At 45.9% G+C, this 13,868-nt stretch overlaps 1 protein-coding gene across 1 annotated transcript in view; it reads left to right on the forward strand.

Moving 5' to 3' along the window:
• Window positions 1-2,410: 2,410 nt before the first annotated feature.
• Window positions 2,411-13,868, forward strand: part of VWF (von Willebrand factor) — a 160,032-nt gene continuing 148,574 nt past the window's right edge. Inside the window, exons 1-4 of the mRNA XM_054399900.1 lie at window positions 2,411-2,474; window positions 2,984-3,142; window positions 5,503-5,605; window positions 7,448-7,656. Coding sequence (XP_054255875.1) covers window positions 2,411-2,474; window positions 2,984-3,142; window positions 5,503-5,605; window positions 7,448-7,656 — 535 coding nt within the window. The remainder of the gene's footprint in view (window positions 2,475-2,983; window positions 3,143-5,502; window positions 5,606-7,447; window positions 7,657-13,868) is intronic.

Below are 13,868 nucleotides of genomic sequence, written 5' to 3' on the forward strand. Positions count from 1 at the left end.
CCCATCCCTGGAGGTGTTTAAGGCCAGGCTGGATGAGGCTCTGGCCAGCCTGATGTAGTGTGAGGTGTCCCTGCCCATGGCAGGGGGATTGGAACCAAATGATCCTTGTGGTCCCTTCCAACCCTGACTGATTCTATGATTCCCCAAGAGTAGTTGGAGACTAGACTGTCAGTTACCCCCTTAACAGGACAATAACATTCTTCACACCCTTGCCCACACTTATCTTGGGTCACATCTAGACTACCATTAAAAATATGTGTGGTTTTTTTTTTTTTTGTTTTAATCTTCTTTCTTCTGCAGGAAAAAAGCTCCTACACGAGTCTGTGGTCTTTGAGATACGAAGCATCCTACTACTCCTCTTTAACAATAGCATTTCAAACTAAATATGCTGCCCACTGGCTCAATCAGTGAGAGTTGTCACACATACACATGCAGAATGCATTTCAAAGGCTTATCTGTCATGTCAGTCTCTCTACAAACTATTTCCTCTCATTGTAACTTTCTGGCAATTTGAAGGCCCTGATTTCCACGATAGCAATTTGATCTATTGTCTCGAGACTCAGAGGGATGTGACGTTTGCTCTCTCTCTTCCCTTTTAAACGACCAAGATTCCTGGCTTGGACAAAAACAAAGACATTTCAGACCCAGAACCATTCCAGTGCTGTCTTCCGAAGGACCTCGAGGATAATGCTCTTGTGTAGGCTATAGGTGGCAACTAGAGGAGCTTCTTGGTCATATGCAGAAGGAATCCTGCACAGAGGAAGGTACATTCATTGCTAATTAAACCAGTGATAAAATTATAGAGGGTTATAGACTGGCAGAGCTCATGTGATTGTCATCTGATTTGTTGCTCTGTCAAAACTGGGGGGCAACTTCGAATCTGCAGCTTAGAACAGGCTGGGTGGTGGAAGGGGGGGCTGAAAAAGAAGAGTTTTATATCTTGTCTTTGCCTGCTTTGTAAGGCTTGACAGAGAAATGTGAGACCTGATTTGATCCACATCCCCAGGGCATGCATTGAAAATACACTAGCAAGGGTGTAACCTGAGGGTAATGCCTACTCTTTACCATTACTTTGCAGTTGTCTCCCCATGCCTTACCACCTCTTAGCCTTGTATCAAATGAACATTTTCAGCCTAGGCAGTTTTACAGCAGGCCTTTCTCTTGGCATCTTCCGTGAACAAGGCAAAAATCAGTGTTTATTTATGTGGCTGTGAAATGGACCAGGGTAACAGTCATCAATCAGGAGTGTGTGCCTGAATTTCTTTGCAGAATGTGTTCTAGTCTTCAGTTGGTGGCTTCTTTTAAGGCACAGTGCCAGGTCTCCTGGCATTGGTATCTTAAGGATAGTATATTTAAGCCTTTTTAGTTGCCTGTATGAGATTAATTCACTTAGATGGAGCTCCCTGTAGCTTTCATCCATTTACTGGCAGTATTGTCCCACAGAACTCATCTGTTCACCATCTGCATGACACTCATATCTTATTATTATTATTATTATTTGTCAAGGCTTGGCAGTACAGGAGGTGGTTTATAGATGTATGGAGAACAGAGGCTGATGTTTCAGTGGCAGAAAGCAGGAAACTGATTTTTGGTGAATGGAGATTTTCACCCTAAATCTCACAACTGCACTGCTTTTTATCCTTCTTGCTGCTTTTATCAACTGTGTCATCACAGATTCATAGAATACCAGGTTGGAAGGGATCTCAAGGATCATCTAGTCCAACCTTTCAGGGTAGGAATATAGTTTAAATGAGATGGACCAAGCATCCCTGGACTCAGTGGTTTATAAGGATGGGGTTATAATGGACTGCCAGCCACACCTGTTGGCTGCTGTAAAACCTGCATCTTCTTCCTCTTTGTGGATGTTTGGGCAGGATGCAAACCTGGTGCAGCAGAGGTGACTTCTACTGGAGCCAGGTTGGCTGATCCAGCCTTGTGTGCTTCTTCCTGTCAGGCCATCTGATAAATAGTGCTGTGCTTTGAAGAGCTTTGTGTGTGCAATATACAGACTGGGATAAACTGGAATATGTGTGCAAGCTGGGTGGCATTTCCTGCAGAGGTAGCCCAGGTTTCCCTGCAATGGGAAGTGAAAATGGGAGCGAAGAGTGGTCGTTCTCCTAGATTACCTATTTGAAGAAGCTTGGGTTGGTAACTGAAATACTATGATGGATTAGGGCTTTCTGAAATGTGCTGAAACACACACACTAAAAAAATACTTTTTGTAAAGAAAGAACATAAAATAGTTGTTGTGAAGCAGACTAAATGCTCCAAACTAAGAATATTCTAGTCTCTCTTTTTTGATATATGACAGATGCTCTTAGTAGTGCTGCTAACAAACTTACTGTTGTGAGGCAGACTAAATGCTCCAAACTAAGACTATTCTAATTTCTCTTTTTTTTATATATGACAGATGCTCTTCTTAGTGGTGCTGCTAACAAACCTACTGCTGGCCACTGGGATATCAGGAATATCAGGTAGGAATGGTTGTTTTCTGGTATCTAGGCATTATAATGCACTTTCACTGTATCTTTTGAGATTTTTCCCTTCCACCCTTCACATCTTTATCAACATGAATGAGGTCATCCCTCAGGCTCCTCTTCTCTAAGCTAAAAGAGCCCCAGCTCCCTCAGCCTGTCCTCAGCAGGGAGATGTTCCACTGCCTTCAGCATCTCTGTGGCTCTGCACTGGGCTTTCTCAAGCAGCTCCCTGAGGTTCTCCTTGAACTGAGGGGCCCAGAACCGGACACAATATTCCAGATGTGGCCTCACCAGGGCAGGGTGGAGGGGGGAGGATAACCTCTCTCCACCTACTAACCACACCTCGGGATGCCCCTGGCCTTCTTGGCCCCAAGAGCACATTGCTGGCTCGTGGTCATCCTTCTACCCAGCAGGACCTCTCCTCTGTGCTGCTCTCCAGCAGATAATTTCCTGCACTACAAACTGGTTGTGTTACATTGCCAGTTATGTTGTGTTTCACTCTCCAGGATCATCGAGTCCTTTGCTTCAGGAGTCATCAGCTTCCCGCTGCAGCCTTTTTGGGGCTGACCACATCAAAACTTTTGATGGCTCCTTCTACAGCTTTGCTGGGGACTGCAGTTACCTCCTTGCTGGGGACTGTCACAAGCGCTCCTTCACGCTCTTAGGTGAGTCTGATCAGGATGCCAAGAAGTAACACAAATGCAGAGTGCTGTAGGGATGTGGTTGGGCTTCATCACTGATAAGAAAAGACAGAGATACCTTTGGTCAGGTAGGGTGGACCTCTGCATAAGAGAGTCTTGGTTTTCTTCTTTTTTAATCTTTTTTTTTTATTTGGAAGTGGAGTTATTTCTGAGGACATTCTGTTGCTCTGGCTTCTGTTATCCTTTGATGATACAGCTCACACCTAACTCAACTACCAAAAGATGGAGGTTTCCTTACTGACTTCTCTGAAGGGGAAAAGTGAGACCTTTTTTACTTTCAGTTTGCTAGGGGAATGTCAAAGCTGAATACAGAAATGGGAAATGCACAACCCTGTAGAACCAAATTTACCTGGATGCTAAATCCCTCCAGTAAGAAAAATATCCTATCACAGTATATCAGAGATTGGAAGGGACCTCGAGATCATCAGGTCCATCCCCCCTGCCAGAGCAGGACCACTTAGGGTAGTCTGCACGGGAATGCATCCAGGTGAGTTTGGAAAGTCTCCAGAGAAGGAGACTGTCACCCTCACTGTAAAGAAGCTTCTCCTCATGTTGAGGTGAAATCTTCTATGTTCAAGTTTGAATCCTGCAGGACAAAATGTTAGGAACAAGTTCTTTGCCATGAGGATAGTGGAACACTGCAACAGATTGCTCAGGGAGGTAGTTGAGGTCTCATGTCTGGAGACGTTCAAGGTGAGGCTCAACAGGATCTGGGCAGCCTGATCTAGTTGAGGATGTTGACTGCAGAGGGGGTTGGACTAGGTGACCTCTGGAGGTCCCTTTCAACCCAAACCATTCTGTGTGATTCTGTGTGTGGAATTCCTCCACAGGAGGAAAAACCTTTTCACTGTGAGAGTGACAAAACACTGGAACAGGTTGCTCAATGAGGTTGTGGAGTCTCCCTCTCTGGAGAACATTCCAAGCCCACCTGGATGTGTTCCTGTGTGACCTGCCCTAGGTGATCCTGCTCTGGCAGGAGGGTTGGATTGGATGATCTTTTGAGGTCCCTTCCAACCCCTGACATTCTGTGATTATTCTTGTGGATGGGCAAGAGATAATGGACTGGATGCCACTCTTCTGGTGGGCATTCTTAGATTCACTAATAATAACTGCTCTCTAATAGTCATAAATTGAAGCAAGCTGCAAAGGAACCACAGACCAGGTGAAATAATTTTCTTCTTCAGCTGGAACAACCTGGTACAAATACTTGTCTCTGTAGAACTCCCCAGCCTATGTGAAGTCTGAATTGGTTGCAGTATTTTATGTGACCAATGAAAAACCCTCCAGGGGTGGATGCTGTTTTCACTGGGCACACAGGCAGGCATGGCATAATCTATTTTTTCATTGATGTGTGGATTTGTTTGGGTTTTGGATACCTGACTGTGAAGTGTGATCTGCATTGCTGAGTAAAGGGTTTTAGGTGTGGGCAGAGCAGGGGGGTTCAGAATGGGCAGTGCAATGTGCAAGGAGCCAAGGTGAAGTCAAAGCTACACAGCAGGCAATAGCAGAGAAAGGGCTATGAACCCTCCACCCTCTTCTCTCTCAGAACTTAAGTTGTCTCAATCTCTGTGTGTTGCTCCTTTTTGAACAATTCAGAGTGAGTTTTGAAAAAATCAAGTTGTGGAGCTTGCTTCTCTGGAGACTTTCCAGCCCCGTCTGGATGTGTTCCTGTGCAACCTGCTCTGGATTCTCTGGTCCTGCTCTGGCAGGGGGGTTGGACTGGAAGATCTCCAGAGGTCCCTTCCAACCCCTAACATCCTGTGATCCTGTGAAATAGCCAATATTGGCATCTACCCCTTAAAGGCCAGTTGAGAGGGTTGGGGGGTTTATCAAGCCTGAAGATATTTGGGCTCAGATCTTCTGTCTCTTCAATGTGTGAAACCCCCTCCTCTTACTACTGAGCTATGAGTTCTTCTTGGGACGAAACTAGGAAGGCAAAGAGCAGGGCAAATGGTTGGATACATCTGTGGAAACTCCTCCAGTGGGATTAGTAAGATGGTGTATTAATTGTCTATAGAGACAATAATGGGGATAACATGAATCCAGGAATGGGGAAAATCACAGAAACATTCAGGTTGGAAAAGACCCTCAGGATCACCAAGTCCAACCAGTAACCCTACTCCAACATGAACACGAGTCCACAGCCAGTGTCAGTTCATGCACCTGCCAGCGGCTGATGGCAGCACTCATCCTGGGATCCCTTTCACATTAAACAACTATGTGATGAAACAGAAGGCTCTTGAAAATGGTAGATGATGTGCATTTATCAGTTGTCCTCCTGAGTCCCAGAAATAACAACATTTGCTTATGTCTCATCTCTTCAGGTGACTACCAGGATGGGGAGAAAATTGGTTTCTCTGTGTACCTTGGAGAATATTTCAACCTTCGCTTTTCTCTAGATGGAAAGGTGATGCAGGAAGACAAAAGGTATCTGTGGGAATAAGCATTCCAGCTGGAAAAAAAAAAAAAAAACCAACCCCAAAACACAACTGTTGTAGGCTGAGGGTTAACTGGTGGATCCTAGGGTGTGTCTTAGAATGTGACATGCTCTTTCACCTTTCCAAAAAGGGTAAAAGAAAAATGCTCCCACAAAGGATTGACTGGAATTGGAAAGTTTAAATGGAAATGCTATTCAGAACTACATGAAACAGTACAAAGCATATAAAATACACCAAAGCCATAGTGTGGGCTTAACACAGAACCACATTAAGCCAAACTTCACTCAAACTTCCCTTTAAACCAAGCCAACAAACCCAGGCCTTCATGGCCCCCTCTCTGCCCGTGACACCAAACCATTGTGATGCAGATAAAATTTGACTTGGCAGCTCCAGGTCCCAATTAGGCAGCTCCAGGCCTAATTGGCAGCATTGCCAAGGCTGGCACCAGGCCTCCCCCACAAGAGAAAACAGTGTCTTGAGTGTCTTCCCTTGAGAGGGAAGGAGGGAAAAAGGGCAGCAATCTGACTCTGCAGCCAGTTTTATAGGGGTGCAGGATTTGTGGGAATGAAATACACCTCCTGGTCTACCTCCTGGACACTCTGGACCTCCTGGAAGTCTGTAACATCAGGGTTCTTAAAGGCACCTAGCCTCAAACCCATCACAGGGTGGAAAATTCACCCCAGAGGGTGGCACTGGGTAATATATCATGATATTCCCTTCCCTTTCCTGCATATCTTCTATTTAAGAGGTAGGACAGGTTAGGGGCTGCCCTGCTGGAAAGTAGCTCCACAGAGAAAGACTTTGGAGTCCTGGTGGACAGCAGGTTCTGCATGGGACAGCAATGTGCTCTTGTGGCTGAGAAAGCCAATGGGATCCTGGGGTGCAGCAAGAAAAGTGTCCAGCAGGGCTAGGGAGGTTCTTCTCCCCATCTCCTCTGCCCTGGTGAGACCACACCTGGAGTACTGTGTCCAGTTTTGGGCTCCCCAGTTCAAAAGAGACAGACCTGTTGGAGAGAATCAGAGAACCACAAGGATGATTAGGGGAAGTGAGCATCTTCCCCTGTGAAGAGACTGAGAGCCCTGGGGCTGTTTAGTCTGGAGAAGAGAAGGCTGAGAGGGGATCTGATCAATGTCTATCAATAGCTGAGGGGTGGGTGTCAAGTGGAGGGGGGCAGGCTCTTTTCTGAGGTGCTCAGTAATAAGACAAAACCCAGTAGGTTCAAACTTGAACATAGAAGATTTCATCTTGACATGAGGAGAAACTTCTTTCCAGTGAGGGTGACAGAGCACTGGAACAGGCTGCCCAGGGGGGTTGTGGAGTCTCCTTCTCTGGAGACTTTCCAACCCCACCTTGGATGCATTCCTCTGCAGACTCCCCTAAGTAGTCCTGCTTTGTGGGGGGGGAGGGGGGGGGGTTGGACTCGATCCCTGGAGGTCCCTTCCAACCTCTAATGTTCTGTGATACTGTGACTTCTAGGGAGCTCTCTCTTGCTTTTGCTTTGCTGGCTTGCAGGGAGGTTTTTGCTGGCTGGGAGCTGCCTTCCTACGCAGGGGGACCTAATCCACTTCCATCTAGCAAATCCAGTTCTGTGTATATATATTACTTTTCCTTTAATACCTTCTACTTTTGGTAATATTCCTTTAATTAACTTCCAATTCTGTGTAAGTGTTTTTGTTTACTCCTTTTACCTTCTCCTGCCTATTTTTTTTTTTCCTCTGGGGGTAATATACATTCTGCCCAGCAGAGTTTTGCCTTGGAAGCTCAAACTAGGACACCAATTTTTTTTTTTGGCATCTTTGTGCCAATTCCTATTTTTTTCCTTTCTTCCCAGGGTTTCCATACCTTTTGCCTCCAATGGCATATTTATAGAGAAGGAAGCAGGTTATTATAAAATATCCAGCACTGAGCATGGCTTTGTGGTGAAGATTGACACCAGTGGCAATATTCAGATCCTCTTTGAAGAGAAGCACTACAATAAGACCTGTGGCTTGTGTGGCAACTGGAATCAATTTGCTGAAGATGACTTCAGGACTCAGGAAGGTAAGGCTACAGCTCACTGGTGGGGTGGATTTTAAGGTACATTCAGCATGCTTTTCCTGCTGGGTCATTCAACAGATTTTTGCTGCTGCAGCAAAAGGTTTCTACAAAACCTGTCAGATCCCTTTTCTTGATACACAGAAAAAAGCTGTTTGACAAAGTTCTTTCATCTTCCTTTCTCCTGAAAGGAAATTCCTGTCACATCTCATTCCTGAGCAAAGAGCAGTAGCTAAAATCGAATAGTTTCAGAAACCTTGAAATACAAAGATAAAGCTCCAGGCTAAACAATGGATGATACAGTGTGTGGGGAGACAGACCAGGAGAAGACCCAGCAAAAATAACGTGAGGAAAACTCATTGATTCAGCTTCTAATTTTTATGAATTAGAGAAGTGGGAGTAAGATAGTGCTGCAATAGCAGAATATTGAACCTTAAGGGTTTCACCTGGCAGGTTTGTACTTGGATTTGGCATGGAATGCTCTTCCATAAATTGGCTACCTTTTTGATTCATAGAATGGTTTAGGTTGGAAGCGACCTTCAAGAGCATCTAGTTCCAAACCCCCTGCCACAGGCAGAGACACCTTCCACTAGCCCAGGTTGCTCAAGGCCTCATACAACCTGGCCTTAAACACCTCTAGGGAGGAGGCATCCACAGCCTCCCTGGGCAACCTGTTCCAGTGTCTGACCACCCTCACTGGAAAGAATTTCTTTCTAATCTCCAGTCGAGATGTGCCCTCCTCAAGCTCCAATCCATTCCCTCTCATCCTATCACTACAAGGCCTTGTAAAGAGTCCCTTTGTGGCTTTCTTGTAGCCCCTTTCAGGTACTGGAGGGTAGTTGCTCGAAGGTCTCCAAGCTAACAGCCTGAACTCAGAGGGGAGGTTCTGTGGTTCTCTGATCATCTTCATGGCCTCCTCTTGACCCGCTCCAGCAGCTGGGGGCACCAGAACTGGATGCAGTGTTTGCAGGTGTGGTCTCATGAGAGCAGAGTAGAGGGGCAGAACCACCTCCTTCACCATTTTGCTGTCTATGTGGGCTGCTGGATTGGAGGTGCACCTTGTGCCACACCAGTTCCTAATGAGAGGGAGAGACAAGAGTCCTTTTGCTGCTCTCTACATCTTCGTGTGAAGTCTGCCAGTGTGGGTGAAGGTGAAAAGTTTGGGAAAAGCCCTGACTATGACTTTGAAGGACTGAACTTGACTTGTGGTATTTTGGAATGTCTTTTAGTCCTTAGCACTGACCTGAAGAGGAAAGGCTTAGAGCAAAATCAGTTAACAGATGAGCACATTAAATTGATAGTGTAAACCATGTATTAAAAACAAATGATACAGAAAATGGAAAGGGGCACAAAGCAACTTGCAGAAGAGCCTGGCAGTGCTCCAGAGGTGTCTTAATGGTACTTAGGATGCATAAGTGTAGCTTCAATGTGCAGCAAAGACCTGATTTCGTAGTGTGTGCATCAGAAATAGTGTGGCCAGCAGGAGCAGGGAAGTCATTCTTCCCCTATACTCAACACTGGTTAGACCACACCTTGAGTACTGTGTCCAGTTCTGGGCTCTGCAGTTTAAGAAGGACATTGAGGTACTTGAATATGTGCAGAGAAGGGCAACAAGGCTGGGGAGAGGTCTGGAGCACAGCCTTATGAGGAGAGGTTGAAGAAGCTGGGACTGTTTAGCCTGGAGAAGAGGAGGCTCAGGGGAGACCTTATTGCTCTCTACAACTACCTGAAAGGAGGTTGTAGCCAGGTGGGGGTTGTTCTCTTCTGCCAGGCAACCAGCACCAGAACAAGAGGACACAGTCTCAAGCTGCACCAGGGGAAGTTTAGGCTGGAGGTGAGGAGAAAGTTCTTCATACGAAGAGTAATTTGCACTGGAATGTGCTGCCTGGGGGGATGGTGGAGTCACCATCTCTGGAGGTGTTCAAAAAAAGCTTGGATGTGGCACTTGGAGCCATGGTTTAGTTGTCAGGAGGTGTTAGGGATTACATAATAGGTTGCACTTGCTGATCTCTGAGGTCTTTTCCAACCTGGTTGATTCTGTGAAACTGATCAGTCCGTCAGTAATGTAAATAGTAAGGAACAAACTCAGCTCACAGAATTGCTTGGCAGGCCATGGGTACCTTGATGTCTGAGTATTGAGATCTGATTGAAATAATAAATAGGAGAGTGGCTGTTATAAAGAGCAGGAGCAACAAAGGGGACTGCTTTCTCTCTGTGAACTCCAGAGAAAATTGAGTCAGACAGCAGAATTCATTTCAAGAACAATCTTGTAAAAACCTGGGCCAAAGAGCATATTCCACATTCCCTACTATGCCCCAGCTGCAGGGAAGATCGAACGCTACAACGGTTTGCTGAAAACCACTCTCAAAGCCATGGGGGGTGGATCTTTGAAAAACTGGGAGAAACATTTAGCACAAGCAACCTGGTTGGTGAATAGTAGAGGTTCAGTGAATCGAGCTGGACCTGCCCAATCAGATTTGTTGCAAAAGGAGGAAGGTGATAGAGTTCCTGTTATCAGAGAAAAGAATCTGTTAAGCAAAACTGTTTGGGTATTTTCTCCTTCAGGAGAGGCCAAACCTGTCCGAGGGGTGGTTTCTGCTGAAGGTCCTGGTCACACCTATTGGGTGATGCAAGAAAATGGTGAAATTCAGTGTATTCCACAAAGAAATCTAACTTTGTCTGAGAGAGGTTAAATTCAGAGTGTTGTACAGATACGACATAGCGCCCTGGGGAAAATCCATGAGATCTACGGTGCACGCACCCTATGAACTCTGAGAGCCCTGAGTCACCTGAGAGTCCCTGTTCCTTTCTTTGTTCCATCTGCAAGGAAACAAGCTGTCTGCTATTTTTTCCTGTGATTTGAACCCTTTTGAATCATCTACATCTGAGATAACTGGAATGGACTATGATCTTTATTCACTCGTCATAGATATTATTTTAAGTTAGACGAATAGTAGGAGCAGCCAATGGAATTGTTTAGAAGGGGTGGACTGTGATAGTTTGAAACTGTTTAATTTTTCTTTGCAAAGTTCAAGCAGAGAAAGCTGAAAGAGTGTAAATAAGTCTTTACTGGGTGTAAGAAAGCGAAGTAATGATTGTTGTAAACACTTCCATTGGATAGATAGAAATGTTTAAGAACCACTACTCAAAGCAGGCACAGTCAGGGCAACTTGCTGGGCTGTCTGGCTGCTGTTTCTTCTTCTCTTCTGGCTGAAGATAACACACTGACCTTGGCAAGCTAAGTTAACAGCCTTTCTGTTTTAACTAACTGCTTTCTGCCAGGGGGGTCTGGGTGGGAGGCCCCTGGGAGAGAGGCCTCTTGTGAAAGGTCCCCTCTGGGGGGAAGCAAAGGGAGCTTGGTTGTGCTTTTCTGTTGATTGTGTGTATATATATATGTAAATGTTGTGAATTTTGTATATTTGTACATATTCATTGCATTTCATCATAGACTGTACATTCTGCTTGTAAACACAGCTCTCATTTGCTTGCAGACTGAGCTAGCCTGGTTATTGTTGGTGTGGGTGGAATTTCAGCTCACACTGACACAGCCTTGCACTGTTTTGATGTAGAAGATGCTGCTCATGTTAAAATGTGTTTCCTTCTGTATATGTTTAACATGCCAGAGCCCGTATCCTCCTGCTCAAAACCCCAGTGCTTTCACAACCACACATTTCTGAATGTAATACAGTACCTGACAGGGTCATTGCTTGGAAGAGCTGAAAAGTAATAGAGAAGGTGACAGAGAACATGTGGGTGGGCCTTACTGTACAAGAAAGGCTCTGACTTCTGTAATCTGCAGGAACAGACTGGTTGTAGCCTAAAGAAAAGAATCACATCTCAGAAGTTCAGTTTTTCTCTGATATAACAGGCCTTTTATTTAAGCCAATTTAGAGTTAATTATGTTTTTTTTTTTTTCTGTATCAGTGAGGGATGTCACTACACCCATACAGAATCACAGAAGTGTTAGGGTGGGAAGGGACCTCAAGGATCATCCACTTCCAACCCCACTGCCATGGACAGGGACATCTCACACTAGATCAGGTTGTGCAGAGCCACATCCAGCTTGGCCTTAAAAACTTCCAGGGATCTTCCTGGGCAACCTGTTCCAGTGTCTCAACACCCTCATAGTGAAGAACTTCTTCCTAATGTCTAATCTAAATCTCCCCTCCTCAAGCTTGGATCCATTTCCTCTAGTCCTACCACTACCTGACACCCTAAGAAGTCCCTCCCCAGCTTTCTTGTAGGCCCCCTGCACATACTGAAAGGCCACAATGAGGTCTCCTCAGGGCCTTCTCTTCTCCAGACTGAACAATCCCAAGTCTCCCAGCCTGTCCTCATAGGAGAGGTGCTCAAGCACTCAAATGTTGTCTCCATGGAAACTCTGCTGATCGGGTGGTTCACTCGAGTGTTTCTTGGCCCAAATAAAACCAGGTGTTGATTTAATTCACACCTTTAAAAAAAATATTTATTTTTAAACTACTGAAACTAACTTCCACGTGAGAAGCAATAGAAAACAGCTGGGAGAAGTAATATTCTTTAACTGAAGGTTCTAGGTAGCTTATCACAGTATATCAGAGGTTGGAAGGGACCTCCAGAGATCATCAGGTCCAACCCCTCTGCCAGAGCAGGGTCACTTAGGGTAGTCTGCACAGGAATGCATCCAGGTGGGTTTGGAAAGTCTCCAGAGAAGGAGACTCCACAACCTCCCTGGGCAGCCTGTTCCAGTGCTCTGTCACCCTCACTGCAAAGAAGTTTCTCCTCATGGTGAGGTGAAATCTTTTGTGTTCTAGTTTGAACCCATTGTTCCTTGTCTTATCACTGTGCACCACCCAAAAGAGCCTGGCCCCCTCCACTTGACACCCACCCCTCAGCTATTGATAGACATTGATCAGATCCCCTCTCAGTCTTCTCTTCTTCAGACTAAACAGCCCCAGGGCTCTCAGTCTCTCTTCACAGGGGAGATGCTCAAGTCCCCTAATCATCCTTGTGGCTCTCTGTTGGATTCTCTCCAGCAGGTCTCTGTCTCTCTTGAACTGGGGAGCCCAGAACTGGACACAGGATTCCAGGTGTGGTCTCAGCAGGGCAGACTAGAGAGGCAGAAGAACTTCCCTAGCCCTGCTGGACACACTTTTCCTGATACATCCCAGGATCCCATTGGCTCTCTTGGCCCCAAGGGCACATTGCTGTCCCATGCAGAACTTGCTGTCTACCAGCACTCCAAGGTCTTTCCCTGTGGAGCTGCTTTCCAGCAGGGCAGCCTCTAACCTGTCCTGGTGCCTGCAGTTATTTCTCCCCAGATGTGGGACCCTGCACTTGTCCTTATTAAACTTCATGAGGTTATGAAGAAGCAGATTACCTTTTTTTTTTCCCTCAGCTGTAGTTTATTTGCTCTCATTTTAGCCTGATTAGATCTTGCAAAGGTCAGCCCAACCCAGGATGTCAGCTTGCTGCAATGACTTGGCAGTCTGAGGGCACCAAAAGGTTACCTTCATTTTGCTGCAGACTGTTCTCTCCTGTTGATGTCTCCATTGTTTCCTGTTAACATCTGGGCATGCTTTGATTTACCAGGTTGGGCCCCTCAGTTTTAATGCATTAGCTATATTTCTGGGCTGGGTTTGTATTGATGATCACTACAATCAGATCTTTGAGCTTCAGAATAGCGTGGAATGGAAGGACAGATTGCAAGGGAAAAAAGACAATGACCTAGTGCTGCTGAGATTATAGGCTCTTATCTGGAAACCTCTGGGGAGTACTAAGCAGATCTGAGTCAGAGACAAAGGAAGTAAGATCATAGAATGGTTTGGGTTGGAAGGGACCTCCTCAGGTGAGCCAGTCCAACCCCCCTGCAGTCAGCAGGGACATCCTCCACTACAGCAGGTTGCTCACAGCCTTGTCCAGCCTCACCTTGAGTATCTCCAGGGATGGGGCCTCCTGGGAAACCTGTTGCAGTGTTCCACCAGCCTCATGCTAAAGAACTTGTCCCTAACATCCAATCTAAATCTGCTCTTCTCTCATTTCAAACCATTGCCCCTCACCCTGTCACTGCAGCCTTCTTGGAGGACCCCTTCAGCTACTGGCAGGCTGCTCTTAGGTCTCCCTGGACCTTTCTCTTCTGTAGGCTGAACAACTGCTTTTGATACAAGCCAGAATGCCCTTGGCCTTCTTGGCCAGCTGGGCACACCACTGGCTCATGTTCTGCTGTCCACCAGCACCCTCAG

Source organism: Indicator indicator, chromosome 3, assembly GCF_027791375.1.
Source record: "Indicator indicator isolate 239-I01 chromosome 3, UM_Iind_1.1, whole genome shotgun sequence".
NCBI classification, from domain to species: Eukaryota; Metazoa; Chordata; class Aves; order Piciformes; family Indicatoridae; genus Indicator; species Indicator indicator.